Source organism: Heterodontus francisci, chromosome 1 (genome assembly GCF_036365525.1).
Source record: "Heterodontus francisci isolate sHetFra1 chromosome 1, sHetFra1.hap1, whole genome shotgun sequence".
NCBI classification, from domain to species: Eukaryota; Metazoa; Chordata; class Chondrichthyes; order Heterodontiformes; family Heterodontidae; genus Heterodontus; species Heterodontus francisci.
Genome location: NC_090371.1, coordinates 273,497,237 through 273,513,001, shown reverse-complemented (window position 1 = coordinate 273,513,001; position 15,765 = coordinate 273,497,237). Strand labels below are relative to the sequence as shown.

The 15,765-nt window shown below is 45.3% G+C and overlaps 2 protein-coding genes across 6 annotated transcripts in view; one reads left to right on the top strand and one right to left on the bottom strand.

Moving 5' to 3' along the window:
- Nucleotides 1–1,061: 1,061 nt before the first annotated feature.
- On the bottom strand, nt 1,062–2,650 carry LOC137360451 (transcriptional regulator protein Pur-beta-like). Its single transcript, XM_068025903.1, has one exon. It carries the CDS (start codon nt 2,516–2,518, stop codon nt 1,424–1,426), a length of 1,095 nt encoding a protein of 364 aa, XP_067882004.1. The 5' UTR covers nt 2,519–2,650; the 3' UTR covers nt 1,062–1,423.
- Nucleotides 2,651–2,974: 324 nt separating this feature from the next.
- Nucleotides 2,975–15,765, top strand: part of wrn (WRN RecQ like helicase) — a 149,722-nt gene continuing 136,931 nt past the window's right edge. For 3 of the 5 annotated variants that reach the window (XM_068045239.1, XM_068045211.1, XM_068045195.1), the window contains exon 1: nt 3,167–3,255. Coding sequence is in view for 1 of the 5 variants with exons in the window: in XM_068045221.1 (XP_067901322.1) it covers nt 3,060–3,062 (3 nt within the window). In the remaining 4 variants the exon portion in view is untranslated. Of the gene's footprint in view, nt 3,063–3,166; nt 3,256–15,765 lie in introns of those variants that run through there. The other 2 variants (XM_068045204.1, XM_068045221.1) reach the window with 2 other exon arrangements.

The following is a 15,765-nucleotide window of genomic DNA, read 5'->3' as shown; positions in this document are numbered from 1 at the left end:
GGGGGGGGGCGGCAGAGGATGACAGTCAACTGGGGGGGGGGGGGGGGCGGCAGAGGACGATGGTGAACTCGGGGGTTGGCAGACGATGACGGTGAATGGAAGCACAAACTAATGAACTGGGGAGCAGGGGGGCAGAGGATGACGGTCAACTGGGGGGGGGGGCGGCAGAGGACGACGGTGAACTGGGGGGGCAGCAGAGGACGACGGTGAACTGGGGGGTTGGCAGATGATGACGGTGAATGGAAGCACAAACTATGATGGTGAACTGGGGAGCGGGGGCAGAGGATGACCTGGGTGGCAGAGACTAATTGGGAGGGGGGGGGGGGGCGCGATAGTGAATTGGGGGACGGACAGTGACTTGGGGAGAGACGGTGACTGTGAATTGGGGGGGGGGGGGGTGGAAGATCACAGAGATGGTGAATTGGGGGGGCGGGGGGGAGACGGTGATGGAATTGTTGGGGGGGGGGGAAGAGACGGTGATGGTAAGTTGGGGGGGGGGGAGAAGAGACGGAGATGGTGAATTGGGGGGGGGGGAAGAGACGGTGATGGTGAATTGGGGGGTGGGGGAAGAGACGGTGATTGTGAATTGGGGGGGGGGGAAGAGATGGTGATGGTGAATTGGGGGGGGGGGAAGAGACGGTGAATTGGGGGGGGGGGGGGAAGAGACGGTGATGGTGAATTGGGGGGGAAGAGACGGTGATGGTGAATTGGGGGGGGGGGGGAAGAGACGGTGATGGTGAATTGGGGGGGGGGAAAGAGACGGTGATGGTGAATTGGGGGGGGGGGAAGAGACGGTGATGGTGAATTGGGGGGGGGGGGAAGAGACGGTGATGGTGAATTGGGGGGGGGGAAGAGACGGTGATGGTGAATTGGGGGGGGGGGAAGAGACGGTGATGGTGAATTGGGGGGGGGGGGAAGAGACGGTGATGGTGAATTGGGGGGGGGGGAAGAGACGGTGATGGTGAATTGGGGGGGGGGGGGAAGAGAAGGTGATGGTGAATTGGGGGGGGGGGAAGAGAAGAGACGGTGATGGTGAATTGGGGGGGGGGGGGAAGAGAAGAGACGGTGATGGTGAATTGGGGGGGGGGGAGAGAAGAGACGGTGATGGTGAATTGGGGGGGGGGGAGAGAAGAGACGCTGATGGTGAATTGGGGGGGGGGGGAGAGAAGAGACGCTGATGGTGAATTGGGGGGGGGGAAGAGACGGTGATGGTGAATGATGGGGGGGGGGGGTGAAAGGAGACAGTGATGGCGAATTGTGGGGGAAGGGACGGTGATGGTGAATTGGGGGACGGTGTAATCCCTTTATGTTTAGGTCCTATATAAATATACGTTCTTTTATGATCAGGATACTAGGATGATGCGGATAGGATGGTGGTGTAATATCAATAGGGATTTGATATCAAAGCAACGATAATCGGATGTCAATCTTCCTCCTCCTCACTGTCTGCGGCAATTTCTCTGGTCAGATCGGCCCTCCGGTCCCTGCGCCTTTCTTGGATAGCCCTCATCTCCTCGGCGTATTTGATGAAGTTGTCGCCAAAACGGGCCCAGGCTTGGTGAGGGACGGTGATGGAGTGGCGGTAAGACGGTTTCACCTCGCTCACTCGTAGGAACACCCCGTAACGGTTGGATCCCACGTCGAAGAAGAACCTCTTGTTGTCGACGGGCACCGAGATCCCCTCGGGCAACTCCAACGGCCCCAGAGCCGCGGCGTCGTCCCGCGAGCCCCCTCCCGGCGTCGATCCGTAATCCTCGATCAGTCTGGCTAGGGCGTCCCGGAACTCGATGAGCCCCTGAGCGGGGAGGGCGATGGTCTGGCCCTGTCCCGAGTAGCCCCAGCCGGGGCCTCGGCTCATGGTCTGGCGAATGCGCAAGAAGCGGCCTCGCTGATTCTCCTTCAAATCCAGGTAGTATTTGCGGTTCTCCCGCACCAGGTACTCACTCTTCAGGACTCGTTGCTGCGGCGGCTCGGCCTGCTGGGCCTGGGCGTCAGGCTGGGCCTGGACTTCAGGCTGGGCCTGGACCTCAGGCTGGGCCGGTGCTTGACTCGGCTGCTGCCGCCGCTGTTGCCTCCGGGAGCTGGCGTCTCCTAAGCCTCCGCCGCCGGGCCCAAGTTGCGCGTAGTGTTCGATGAAGTCCCCCAGGTAGTCGCGCATCTCGGCCGCCACCGGCATGGAGACGGTTAGGCGGCTCTTGTGGCCTCCGGAGCCCACCTCGGCGATCTTCAGGAAGCGGCCCTTGGCGTTCTGCTTCACGTCCAGGTAGAAGCGCTTGTTCTGGATGTCCACTCGCTTGGAGGCCAGCTCCTGAGTCTCCAGCATCGGCACCGCAGGCCCGGCGACCGGGCTGGGATCCCTTCCCTCGGTTCGCCGCGGCGTCTCAGCAACATTATCCTCCGCCACCATCTCCTCCACTTCTGAAGGTGCGATGATGTCCGCCGGCAGCGGAGACGGTTGAATGTCCGTGGCGGTGGTGGCCATTCCTCCTCTGCCACGGTCAATGTCTCTGGTCGCCATGGGATGAGCGGCCCGGCCTTCACCGTCACTCCAGATCCGTGGCTCGAACCTTTCCGTCCTCCGTGCGCACACCGCCAACCGCCGGCGCTCGCGGGCCCCGCGCGGCGACACACCCCCCACAGCTGCCCTGGCGACGCTAATGCGCAGACTCCTTACCCGCACGCAGAGAGAGAGAGAAGGAGAACGCCCATATCACCATGCCAACGAGGAGCGCCGTTGCTCCCTGTTGAAAGAAAGGGGGGCGGGGACATTGGGAGGGGAGGAGACATTAGGAGGGGGCGGGGACACGGGGAGAAAGAAGACCAATGTAATCTGGCGCCGGGAGTTCGATCGGACTATGTTTTAACTTGTGGATCAGAGAGACCCTTTTACATAAACTCCATGGTTACGACATCAAGGCGGACGCCGCACTTTCTTTCCCAGGAGCAAAGGGGGAAAAAAAAAATAAAACGACGAGCCCTCCTCAATCGAACGATGAAAACGCGAGCGGAGGCATCAGGGTTACGCGCGTGCGCGATCCAATCACGTGGGGCCGGATAATATGGTGCGTAATCGCTGATTAACCGATTTCAATTGGTGTTTGGAGGCGCTGGTCTGTTCTTTTCGAGAAGTTGCTTTTCTGCTGCGTGAGTTTGGTCGGTAATGGTGCTGCGCCTTTGGCCGTGAGGGAACGAGTTTGTTGGGAGCAACAACGGGAGCCCGGCCGTCCCTCCCGTATTTGTGCAGCCTTGTTTGAGGTGTGTTCCCTATCGGCTTCTTTCCTGCTGCCCACAGCATGCAGAGTTAAAATTGCTCACTGCTAATTTTTTTCTGCAGGCTGGTGGCCAACATGTCTCCCTAGATACTTGTATTTGGTTATATGTAGGCTGTTAATGTAATTGAAAGCCCCAAATCACCAGAGACAAGGATTAAGTTAAAAGCAAAGTACTGCAGATGTTGGAAATATGAAATAAAAACAAAAAATGCCGAAAATACTCAGGTCAGGCAGTATCTGTGGAGAGAGAGAAAAGTTAACAGGGTGGTGCAAGAGATAACAAAAGAGGTGTTGGTAGGACGAGGTCACGGAGAATAACTGACCAGAAGGTCATGGAGCAAAGGCAAACAGCATGCTAATGGTGTGAAGGACAAAGCGTTAGTACAGTGAGGGTGTTAATTGACAGAAAACTGAACAGCTTGGCCCAAGCACAAAGATGAAAAAAACAGTGGGTAGGCACAGCAGAAGCAAACTAAAATAAAATGAACACACAAAAAAAAATAACAAAATAAAAAGGGGGGCTCGTTATGCCCTGAAATTATTGAACTCAGTGTTCAGTCCGGCAGGCTGTAGCATGCCTAATTGGTAAATGAGGTGCTGTTCCTCGAGTTTGCGTTGATGTTCACTGGAACACTGCAGCAATCCCAGGACAGATGTAGACATGAGAGCGGGGCCAGCAACCGGAAGCTTGGGGTTATGCTTTGAGGACTGAGCGGAGGTGTTTTGCAGAGCGGTCACCCAATCTGCGTTTGGTCTCCCCAATGTAGAGGAGACCACATTGTGAGCAGTGAATACAGTATACCAAATTGAAAGAAGTACAAGTAAATTGCTGCTTCACATGAAAGGAGTGTTTGGGGCCTTGTAGAGTGAGGAGAGAAGAGATGAAATGAGCCACTGGGACCCTAGCACTGGTCCTTGTGGTATCCCATGAGTAAAAACCTGCCACCCTGAGAATGACCCGTTTATTCCTACTCTCTGCTTTCTGTCTGTTAGCCAGTTCTCGATCCATATGAGTATATTACCCCCCAATCCTATGATTCTAATTTTGTTTACTAACCTATTGTGTGGGACCTTATCAAATGCTTTCTGAAAATCCAAATACACCACATCCATTGGGTTTCCTTTATCTATGTTGCAAGTAACATAGTCAAAAAACTTCAACAGGTTTGTCAAACATGATTTCCCTTTCATAACTCCATGTTGACTCTGCCCAATTTTACCATTATTTTCTAAGTGTCCAATTATCACATCCTTTCTAATAGATTCTAAAATTTTCCCTAGTACTGACGTCTAACATGTCTGTAGTTCTCCATTCTCCCTCTCCCTCCCTTCTTAGATAGTGGGGTTACATTTGCTATTTTCCAGACTGCAGGTACCTTTCCAGAATCTATAGAATTTTGAAAGGTAACCGCCAATGCATCCACTGTCTCTATAGCCAGCTCCTTCTGGGATGTAGTTCTTCCGGTCCAGGGGATTTATCAACCTTCAATCTAAATAACCTTTCAAGTCTTACCTCTTTACTCATGCTAATTTCTTTCAATTCCTCATTTTCCCACGTCCCTTGGTTCCCTAGTATTTCTGGGAGATTTTCTGTATCTTCTGTTGCAATCGAGGCGGGAGTAAAGCACTGTCAATCAGTTCCATTACTCCACAGGTCAGAGCCTATTATTGACATTTTCCCACCTATCGGAAATTAGCCAAATTAAACACTTTATTCACCCCCCGCCCCCCCCCCCCAGAATAAAAACATACCAAACAAGGTATCTTTAGACAACAACAAATTAACTATTTATTAATAAACTAAATCTTAAACACTATTGAGATAAACCTATGTCTAAAAGACTTTATAACTTCTTATTTCTCTTGACCCTAATGCACGCACCCATACATTCAAAAACCAACGGTTAATTGGTTTAAAAATTATGTTTCTTAGGAATAAATAAGCAACTTGGTTGTAAGTCTTTATGTGTTATGTTCCCGGCTGGTGAGGTGTCCCAGAGTGGAATAATCAGATGCCACTTGAAGTCTCCAAGCGAATTCGACAAACAGACTTTGAGATAGGCGTTCAGAGCACTTAGGTTGCAGCAAGCATCACACAGTTCTTTCTACAAAGAATATAGCAACAAGTCTATTTGGATTTTGAAACTGGTAGTCTTTCAGTAGAAACTTTGCTGAGGATTCCACCAAACACAGACAGCAGAGAGTCACTCTTGAACCAGAGACTTAGAGTTTGGAAGTAAAAAAGGAATTTACTCCCTTCAACAATGCAATGTTGTTTTCCAGGGCTTTTTTCTCTCCTTAGGCAATACAGAACATGAAGATAAATGTAAATTTTCTGGTAGGGGAGAGGGTTCCTTCCTTTTTGGGGATTTTAACTACCCCAATATCAACTGGGGTACAAACAGTGTGAAGGGCACAGAGGGGAGTGAATTCTTGAACTGTGATCAAGAGAACTTTTTTGGTCAGCACGTAACAAGCCAAACGTGTGGGCGCGTAATTCTAGATTTAGTCTTCGGTAATGAAGCTGGGCAAGTGGAGGAAGTAACAGTGGGTGACCATTTTGGAGATAGTTTTAGCATTATCATGGAAGAGGACAAAGATACATGGTTAGGAAGTTGGTTGATTGGTAGGCAACAGAGAGTGGGATATTGGGTAAGTACTCTGGTTGGCAGGATGTGACTAGTGGTGTCCCATAGGGATCTTTTTTGGGGCCTTAATTATTCACATTATTCGTTAATGACGGATGATGGCATAGTAAGTCATATATCCAAATTTGCTGATACGAAGTTAAGCAGCATTGTAGACAGTCTAGATGATAGCATAAAATTGCAAGGAGATATTGACAGACCATGTGAATGGGCAAAACTGTGGCAGATGGATTTCAATGTGGGCAAGTGTGAGGTTATCCATTTTGGATGAAAAAAGGATAGAGCAGGGTACTTTCTAAATGGGAAGAGGTTAAGTACAGTGGATGTGCAAAGAGACTTGGGGGTTCAGGTGCATAGATCTTTAAAATGCCACGAGCAAGTGCAGAAAATAATCAAAAAGGCTAATGGAATGCTAGCCTTTATATCTAGAGGATTGGAGTATAAAGACATAGAGGTTATGCTGCAGCTGTACAAAACCCTGGTTAGACCCCACTTGGAGTAATGTGAGCAGTTCTGGGCATCACACCTTAGGAAGGATATATTGGCCTTGGAGGGAGTGCAACGTAGGTTTACAAGAATGATACCTGGACTACAGGGGTTAAGTTACGAGGAGAAATTACACAAATTAGGCCTGTTTTCGCTAGAATTTAGAAGGTTAAGGGGTGATCTGATTGAATTCTTCAAGATATTAACAGGAAAAGACAGACTAGATAAAGACAAACTATTTCCATTGGTTGGAGGTTCTAAAACTAGGGGCCATAGTCTAAAAATTAGGGCCCGACCGTTCAGGAGAGATGCTAGGAAGCACTTCTTCACGCAAAGGGTGGTAGAGGTTTGGAACACTCTCCCACAAACAGCAGCTGAAGCTAGAACAGTTGTTAATTTTAAATCTGAGATAGGTAGATTTTTGTTAAGCAAAGGTATTAAGAGATATGGGCCATAGGCAGGTATATGGAGTTAGGCCGCGGCTCATCCATGATCTCATTGAATGGCGGGACAGGCTCGAGGGGCTGAATGGCCTACTCCTATTTCCTATGTTCCTAGGAGTGAAAGTTCTAAATTGGGGGAAGGAAAATTTTACGACACTGAGTGGTGACCTGGCGAAAGTGGACTGGATACAGCTACTTGAAGGAAAATCAGTGACAAACCAGTGGGAGGCATTCAAAAGCGAGATACTACAGGCAAAGTGTAGGTATGTCTCCACTAAGATAAAGGGTGGTACTGCCAAATCTAAAGCCCCCTGGTTATATAGAACCCTGTAAGTTAAAGCAGAAAAAGAAAGCTTATGATGGTCACAAATATCTTAATACTTTAGATAGCCTAGAGGAGTATAGAAAGTGCAGGGGTGAAGTAAAAAGGGAAATTAGAAAAGCAAAGAGAGGACATGAAAAATTATTGGCAGGTAAAATCAAGGAAAACCCGAAGATGTTTTATCAGTACGTTTAGAGCAACAGGATAACTAAGGAAAGGGTAGGGGCCTATCAGAGATGTACAGGGAAGTTGTGTGGATGCAGAAGATGAGGGCAGGGTTCTTAATGATTTTTTTGTCTCTGTCTTCACAAAGGAGAGGATTGATGTAGACATTGTAGTTAAAGACGAGGAGTGTGAAATATTAGATACAATAAGCATAATTAGAAAGGAAGTACTAGAGGGTCTGACATCCTTGAAGGTGGATAAATTGCCACGGCCGGGGGGGATTGCATCCCAGGTTGTTAAAAGGAAGCCAGGGAGGAAATACCGGGTGCTTTGAGGATCATCTTCAAATCCTCACTGGATACAGGGGAGGTACCAGTCGATTTGTAGGTCTGTGAACGTTGTACCATTGTTTAAAAAGGGTGCGAGGGATAGGCCAAATAATTATAGGATGGTCAGTCTGACCTTGGTGGTGGGGTAATTGTTAGAATCTATTCTGAGGACCGGATAAACTACCACTTCGAAAGGCATGGATTTGTTAAGGGAAGGTTATGTCTTACTAACTTAATTGAGTTTTTTGAGGAAGTAACAAGAAGGATTGATGAGGGTAGTGCAGTGGATGTGGTCTACGTGGACTTTAAGGCATTTGACAAGGTCCCACATGACAGACTGGTCAGTAAAATGAAAGCTCAAAGGATACAGGACAATGTGGCAGATTGGATCCAGAATTGGCTCAGGAAACAAAGGGTAGTAGTCAACGGTTGTTTTTGCGAATGGAAAGCTGTTTCCAGTGGCGTTCCAGAGGGTTCAGTGCTGCGTCCCTAGCTGTTTGTGGTAGATATTAATGATTGGACTAAAATGTGGGAGGCATGATTGGGAAATTTGCTGATGACACTAAAACTGGCCATGTAGTTGATCGTGAAGAGGATAGCCTTAGACTGCAGAAAGATATCAATGGTTTGGTTGAGTGGGCGGAAAAGGGGCAAATGGAATTCAATCCAGATAAGTTTGAGGTGATGTATTTGGGGAGGGCAAATAAAGCGAGGGAATGCACGATAAATGGGAGGATATTGAGAGGGGTAGAAGAAGTGAGAGACCTCGGAGTGTAGGTCCACAGGTCCCTGAAGGTGACAGGACAGGTAGACAAGAGTGGTGAAGAAGGCATATGGAATACTTTCCTTTATTGGCCGAGGTATAGAATTCAAAACCAGGGATGTAATGTTGGAACTGTATAAAACGCTGGTTAGACCACAGTTGGAGTATTGTGTACAGTTCTGGTCATCACATTACAGGAAGGACACAATTGCTCTGGAGAGAGTGCAGAGGAGATTTACAAAAATGTTGCCAGGGCTCGAAAGTTGCAGCTATGAGGAAAGGTTGGATCGGTTCGGGTTGTTTTCCTTAGAACAGAGCAGGCTGAGGGGTGACTTAATTGAGGTGTACAAAATTATGAGGGGCCTAGAGGAAAGGTCAATTACCAGGGGACGCAGATTTAATGTGATTGGTAGGAGGATTTGAGGGGTCATGAGGAAAAACCTTTTCAGTCAGAGGGTGGTGGGTGTCTGGATTTCACTGCCAGGAATGGTGGTGGAGGCAGAAACCCTCAATTCTTTCAAAAGATACCTGGACATGCACCTGAGGTGCTGTAGCCTGCAAGGCTACGGACCAGGTGCTAGAAGGTGGGATTAGATTGGGCGGCTAGTTTTTCCGGTCGGCCTGGACGTGACGGGCTGAATGGCCTCCTGTGCCAAAATTTTTCTATGGTTCTAAAAATGGAATTTACTATCTCAACAATGCAATGTTCTTTTCTAGGGTTTTTTTTTACCCTCAGGCAATACAGAGCCTGAAGATAAATGCAGATTTTCTGCTAGGAGAGAGGGTTCCTTCCTTTAGTAAGCATGCTTTGCTGGTTGCCGGATCAGACTGGTTCTGGCCAGTCTTTTATGCACAGTCCAAAAGTTACAGTACGCCATGTGAACTCCTCAGTCCTCCTGCTGTTGTTTAGGAAACGGGTGCAGCTGCTGACACACTGTGCCCCTTAGTTTTAAAGGCACGATATTTTTAAACAGCAGAAAAAAAAACTGTTCCATGACACCTCCGCCCTTGGTGAAATGAAACACCATTCTTAAAATGCCTTTCATTACAATGCAAAATAGAAACTGAAGAAAACACTCTAAACATATTTTCATATTCATGCCTCTATTACTCTACTGATAATTAACAGAATGTTTCTTTGCACCAGTGCCATTCATGCAACTTAAGGTTAAATTTGTGACAAAGCGTTGGCTGAAATATGTACAATCTTCAAATGATTAGGCTGTAATGATAAACTCCATCTAAATATTATAGCATTTTTGCTTTTAAAATTTTCCACAAATGTTAATGGGTTATGGTCAGTGTATATTAGTATTTCTTTATAGTCTTGGCGGACATATACTTCGAAATGTTTGAGAGCCAGCAAAAGTCCTAATGTTTCTTTTTCCACAGTGGCATACTTTTTTGGTGGCGATTTATTTTTCTTGAAATGTACCCTACTGGTTTTTCTATGCCCTGCAACAGGACTGCACCAACCCCCAGGTCACTAGCATCAATCACTGTCTTGACGGGTTTAGCAAAATTTGGAGCAGCCAACTCTGGTTCATTAATTAAGATTGCCTTTAATTTTTCAAAAGCTGCTTGGCATTCATCTGACCATACTACTTTGGTTTTCTTCTTTTGTAGCAAATCGGTTGATAGAGCAACTACAGCACTAAAATTCCATATAAACTTCCTGTAAAAACTGCACATCCCTAAAAACCTCATTATTAAACGTTTAGATTTAGGGATGGTGAACTCCACTAAGGCTTGTACTTCTGCCGTTTTGTCCTTGTCCCGCTATGTGTCCGAGGTAAGTTATTCTTGCTTTTCCGAATTCACTTTTTGCCAGATTTACTACTAGGTCCACTACTTGCAGTTTTTTTAAACAGAATTTTTAGCTGGTTTAATGTTCTTGCCAAATGTTACTGTATATTAGTACATCATTCAGGTACATTACATAGTTGGGAACACTGGCTACCACCTGATTCATTAATCTTTGAAAAGTGGCTGGGGCATTTCTTAGCCCGAATGGCATCACCCGGCAATGATAAAGACCATTAGTTGTTACAAAAGCTGATATCTCTTTAGCTTGAGGAGTCAAAGGAACATGCCAGTATTCCTTTAACAAGTTGATCTTTGTAAGAAACTTCGCACTGCCCACTCTGTCAATACTGTCTTCTAAACGAGGAACTGGGTAGGAGTCTGCCTTTGTTACCGCTTTGACCTTTCTGTAGTCTATGCAATGTTGGGCTGACCCATCAGGTTTAGGCACCAAGACTACTGGTGAATTCCAGCTGCTGTGACTAGGCTCAACTAAGTTGCCTCCAGCATGCATTGGACTTCTGCTTTTACTTGGGCCTGTTTTTCTGGACCTAAGCGGTAAGGAAGTTGTTTTAAAGGAATGGATTCCCCTATATCCACATCATGTGTAGCTAAGGTTGTACATCCTGGCTTATCCCTACAGACTCTTTTAAATGATGTGAAAAGCCTGGTTAGGTCTTCACGTTGTTTTGCATCTAAGTGCAAAAGCATGTTATCCAATTTTCCTAGCCATTTGGTATTCGCTAACTGTATAGGGCAGCGCAGTGGCTAGCACCGCAGCCTCACAGCTCCAGCGACCCGGGTTCAATTCTGGGTTTCTGTCGGGTGCTCCGGTTTCCTCCCACAGTCAGAGACCTGCAGGTTGATAGGTGAATTGGCCATTGTAAATTGCCCCTAGTGTAGGTAGGTGGTAGGAGAATTGTGGGGATGTGGTAGGGAATATGGGATTAATATAGGATTAGTATAAAATGGGTGGTTGTTGGTCGGCACAGACTCGGTGGGCCGAAGGGTCTGTTTCAGTGCTGCACCTCCAGGCGCGTATCCATTGTCTCTCGAGATAAGGAGGCCCAAAAGATCTCTAAATATAAATAGAAAAAAATATATAGTTGGAGGTTCAATCTCTAAATCGTCTAGGCCTTCTTCTGCCTCATCCTCACAACCCTTTTCCTTCTCAACGGTCCCCATTACCTGACATACCTGTACTGACTTATCCTCCCTGCGATAATATTGCTTTAACATATTGATGACACAACTGGTAGTTCTTCTGGCGATCAGGGGTGTCGATCAAGTAATCTACCTTATCCACTCTTTTGATCACTTTATATGGGCCGCTGAACTGTGCTTTTAATGGTTCCTGCTGTAACGGTAACAACACCAATACTTCATCCCCTGGTTGAAAATTGTGGGTCTTTGCATTCTTGTTTGCCCATTTTTTCATATTGGCGTGGGATGCTTTAAGGTGTTCCTGAGCCACACCGCAAGCTTTTGTGAGTCTTTCTCGGAATACAGATACATAGTCCAATATTGAAGATTCATTCCTTTGTTCTAAGAATCTGTCTTTGATAAGTTTTAGAGGACCTCTTACTTCATGTCCGTAAACCAATTCGAAAGAACTGAAACCTGGAGACTTATTCAGTGCAACTCTGGTGGCAAATAATAGAAAGTCTAGCCCTTTATTCCAGTCATGCGGATATCCGTGACAGTATGTTCTAATCATTGTTTTGAGAGTTTGGTGGTACCTCTCTAAAGCTCCCTGTGACTGTGGGTGATATGCTGAAGATTTCAGCTGTCTGATACCCAAATTGCCCATGACTTCTTAAAATATCTTAGACATGAAATTAGAACCTTGATCTGATTGAACTTCAAGTGGTAATCCATATCTCGTAAAGAATTGGGTAAACTTTTCTACTATTTTGACAGTAATTGTCCTGAAAGGAGTGGCCTCTGGAAATTGAGTAGCTATATCCATGATAGTAAGTATGTATTGATGTCCTGCTTTTGTTTTTGGCAAGGGTCCTACACTGTCTACAAATACCCTGCTAAATGGTTCTTCAATCACTGGTATGGGAACTAGTGGTGCCGGTTTTATGGTAGGTTGCGGTTTTTCCACCATTTGGCATGTCTTACAAAATTGCCTCACGTCCTTTGTAAGGCCTGGCCAATAATAATGTTGACTTACACGTGATTTAGTCTTCCGAATCCCCCTGTGTCCTGCAAAAGGAATGTCATGTGCTAACCTTAATAATTCCTGGCGATATTTAGGTGGTACGACTATCTGTTTAACAACTGTCCAGTCTTCATCTGCAGGTCTATGAGGCAGTCTCCATTTTCTCCTCAAAACCCTATTTTCCATATAATAGTTTTCTGGAATTCCTTTCGCCTCAGCTTCTGTCAGAACCGTCTGTGCTATTCTGTACATCGTTGGATCAGCTTGCTGTGCTGCAATTATAGAAGCTCTGTTAAACATCTCATTTGGATTATCTAAATCCCCAAATAAGGTTTCAGATACTCGGTTATCTGTTTGTGGTGTCAATTTAATGCTGACAATGGAACTGTTTAGCCATGGCTCGGGTGACTACACACGCAGGAAATATTCCTGGAACTTGTTCCTGTAATTGCTCCATTTCTCTAACTTCACTTGGTTTCTTTGTAATTATAGGAGAAACTGATACTTTTGATTTGGCCAAATCATTTCCTAGGAGTAGATCAATTCCCTCTACTGGCAAACTGTGGACAATTCCTACAGTTACCATCCCAGATATTAGGTCACACTCTAAGTACACTTTATATAAAGGTACGGGTATATACTCCCCGCCAATTCCATTAAATAAAACCTGAGCGTTCAGGGTGCTCTCTGGTGGAAACGTTATATCTTTCCCCAGAAAGAGTGTTTGGGTTGCTCCTGTAACCCTGAGTATAATGATAGGTTTTCCTGACTCACTTAAAGGATATGGAGTTACTTTTCCCTTGGACAAGAATTCATTATAACTTTCTAGTATCTTATTCTTCACTTCTACACTCACTTTCGTTTTTGTATCTGGTTTTACAGCCGCCGTTAAAGCTACCGCCTGATCTGCTGTACTCAGTCAGAACTCTCTTCTCTGCATTAGATTGTGTACCCCAACAAGTCCTGTGGGTTTACCTCGCAATTTCCAGCATTCTGAACGAAGATGACCCGTTTTGTGGCATTGAAAGCTGTTCAGCTTGTGGACTTCACTCCTACCCTCAGCACTTTCCTTTCTGGCCTGAGGTGGTGATCCTGGGGCATTCCCAGCTGTTCCTCCTTGTTCCCGGCTACTTGCCTTCCTTTCACCCTCCCATCTTCGATCTTTCTTGGGTTTATAGGGGTGACGGACAAAAGGTTTTGGCTTATTCACAAGCTCGAAATCAATTTCAGCTGCTTGCCTAGCTTTCAAAGGTTTCAGGTTATCTACATGAGTTCTCACAACTGAAGGAATTGAATTTTTAAACTTTTCCAAGAGAATCAATTCTTGAAGATTCTCATATGTGGTTTCCATCTTTAATGCCCGTATCCAACGGTTAAAACTAATTTGCTTCGCCCTCTCAAATTCTACATACATCTGTCCAGCCAATCTCCTTAAGTTCCGAAACTTCTGGCGGTAACTCATGGACTAACTTGTATGCAGTGAGAATTGCCTTTGTTGCCATTTCATAATGTGTAGAAGCCTCTTCAGGAAGCATGACATAAACTTTGAGTTCTGCCTATCAACCTGCTTTGCGAAAGCAGTGTCCAGCTTTCCTTTGGCCATTTCATTTGTTTGACTATTTTTTCAAATGATATGAAAAATGCCTTTACTTTCCTTTCCTCAAACTTAGAAAGAGCTTGTATGAATTTAAACAGCTTTTCGCTGGGTCCTGGGCTGAATTCAGATTCTTCCTGACCCGAACTTTCCCTGGATTTAAGACTACCCCTTTGTCTCCATTCCACCTCTCTCAAATTAAGTTCCCTTTCTTCTCTTTCACTCTGAAAATGCTCTCTCTTTTTCCCTTTCCTCTTTCTCCAATTCAAGTTTTCTTAATTCTTTTCCAGCTTCAAGTTTTTTTTGTTTCTAACTGAACTCTAGCCAATACCAGTGCATCACTCTCTGACTTACTATCATCTTCTTCCAGTTCCAGATGTTGGGCTATTATGTCAATTATCACTGCTTTTTGGCACCTGTTTTGGCCCCAATTTTGCTGCCAGATCTTTTATTCTTCGTTAAAGTTGTCAAGTCACTGAGGGACACATTTGCCTTTCCCAGAAACACTGCTGCAGCTGCTAATGCCATTCTAATGATACAGCCTTTACTCTTATATACGAAAAACCTGATTCCTTTCATTTTTCTTTCAAATTATTACTCCCCTTATAATTTATGTAATTGGCGTTGGATTGGATCCCAAACAATTAAGTACGCAATTAATATGATCCCAGACGCGAGAGCAATTAATATGATCCCAGACACGAGCCCCCAATTAATATGTTATGACCAAGGCTGAAGCAATGCACTGTCAATTCAGTCCCATTACTCCACAGGACATTGTGTCACGGAACTGTTTATTTTTCTTCTCTATTTAAAACAGTGTACCTTTAAGACGTGGTCTACAAACAGTGTGCCTTTAAGACAGAGAGAGGAGTTTTAGATTTCTGAGAACAATGTGCCACAGCTGCACCTGTTACCTAGGCAACAGCAGGAGAGTGAGGAGCTCACATGGTGTAATTTTTCAATTTGACTGTGCAGGGACTGGCTGAAATCAGTTTTGAGAGAGACACTAGTGAAGCGTGCTTGCCTTGAAGGAAGAGAATTCTCTCTGCAGAAGTTCTACAGTGAGCCACAGGCTGTGTTAATTGCATAAGAAGAAAAAAAAAACCTTTTGAAGAGAATATTTGTATTGCTGGAGGTAGCAAAAATTCCTTTTCTTTACTTCCAAACCAAGAGTCTTTGCTTCAAGATTGACTTTCTTGACGGATTGTGTTTTCTGGAATTTGCAGTAAAGTTTCGACTGAAATCTACCAATTTTAAAATCCATATAATAGACCTGTCATTATACTCTGTTGAAGGAACTGTGTGACACCTGCTGCAGTCGAAGTGCTTTGAATGTCTATCAAGTAAAGACTGTTCATCAAATCCGTGCGGAGACTTTGGCATCTGTTTGTTCTAATCTGGACACCTCATCAACCAGGAACGTAACTCACAAAGACTTATAACCCGTTATTTATTTATTCTTAAGAAACAGCTAATTTTTAAAAACACCATTTTTAAAACTGGTTAACCGTTAGTGTTGAATGTATGTGTGTGAATGGGGGAGTGAGAATAAATAAGAAGTTATAAGGCCTTTAGACGTAATTTTATTTTAATAGTGTTTAAGGTTTAGTTTATTAATAAATAGTTAATTTGTTGTCTAAAGGTACCTGGTCTATTTTTATTCTGGGGGGTACTAAAATGTTTAATTTGGCTGTTTTCCAGTTTAAAAGTTTAATAATATGCTATTGTTACGACCGAGGCCAAAGCGATGCACTGTGTATTCAGTCCCAT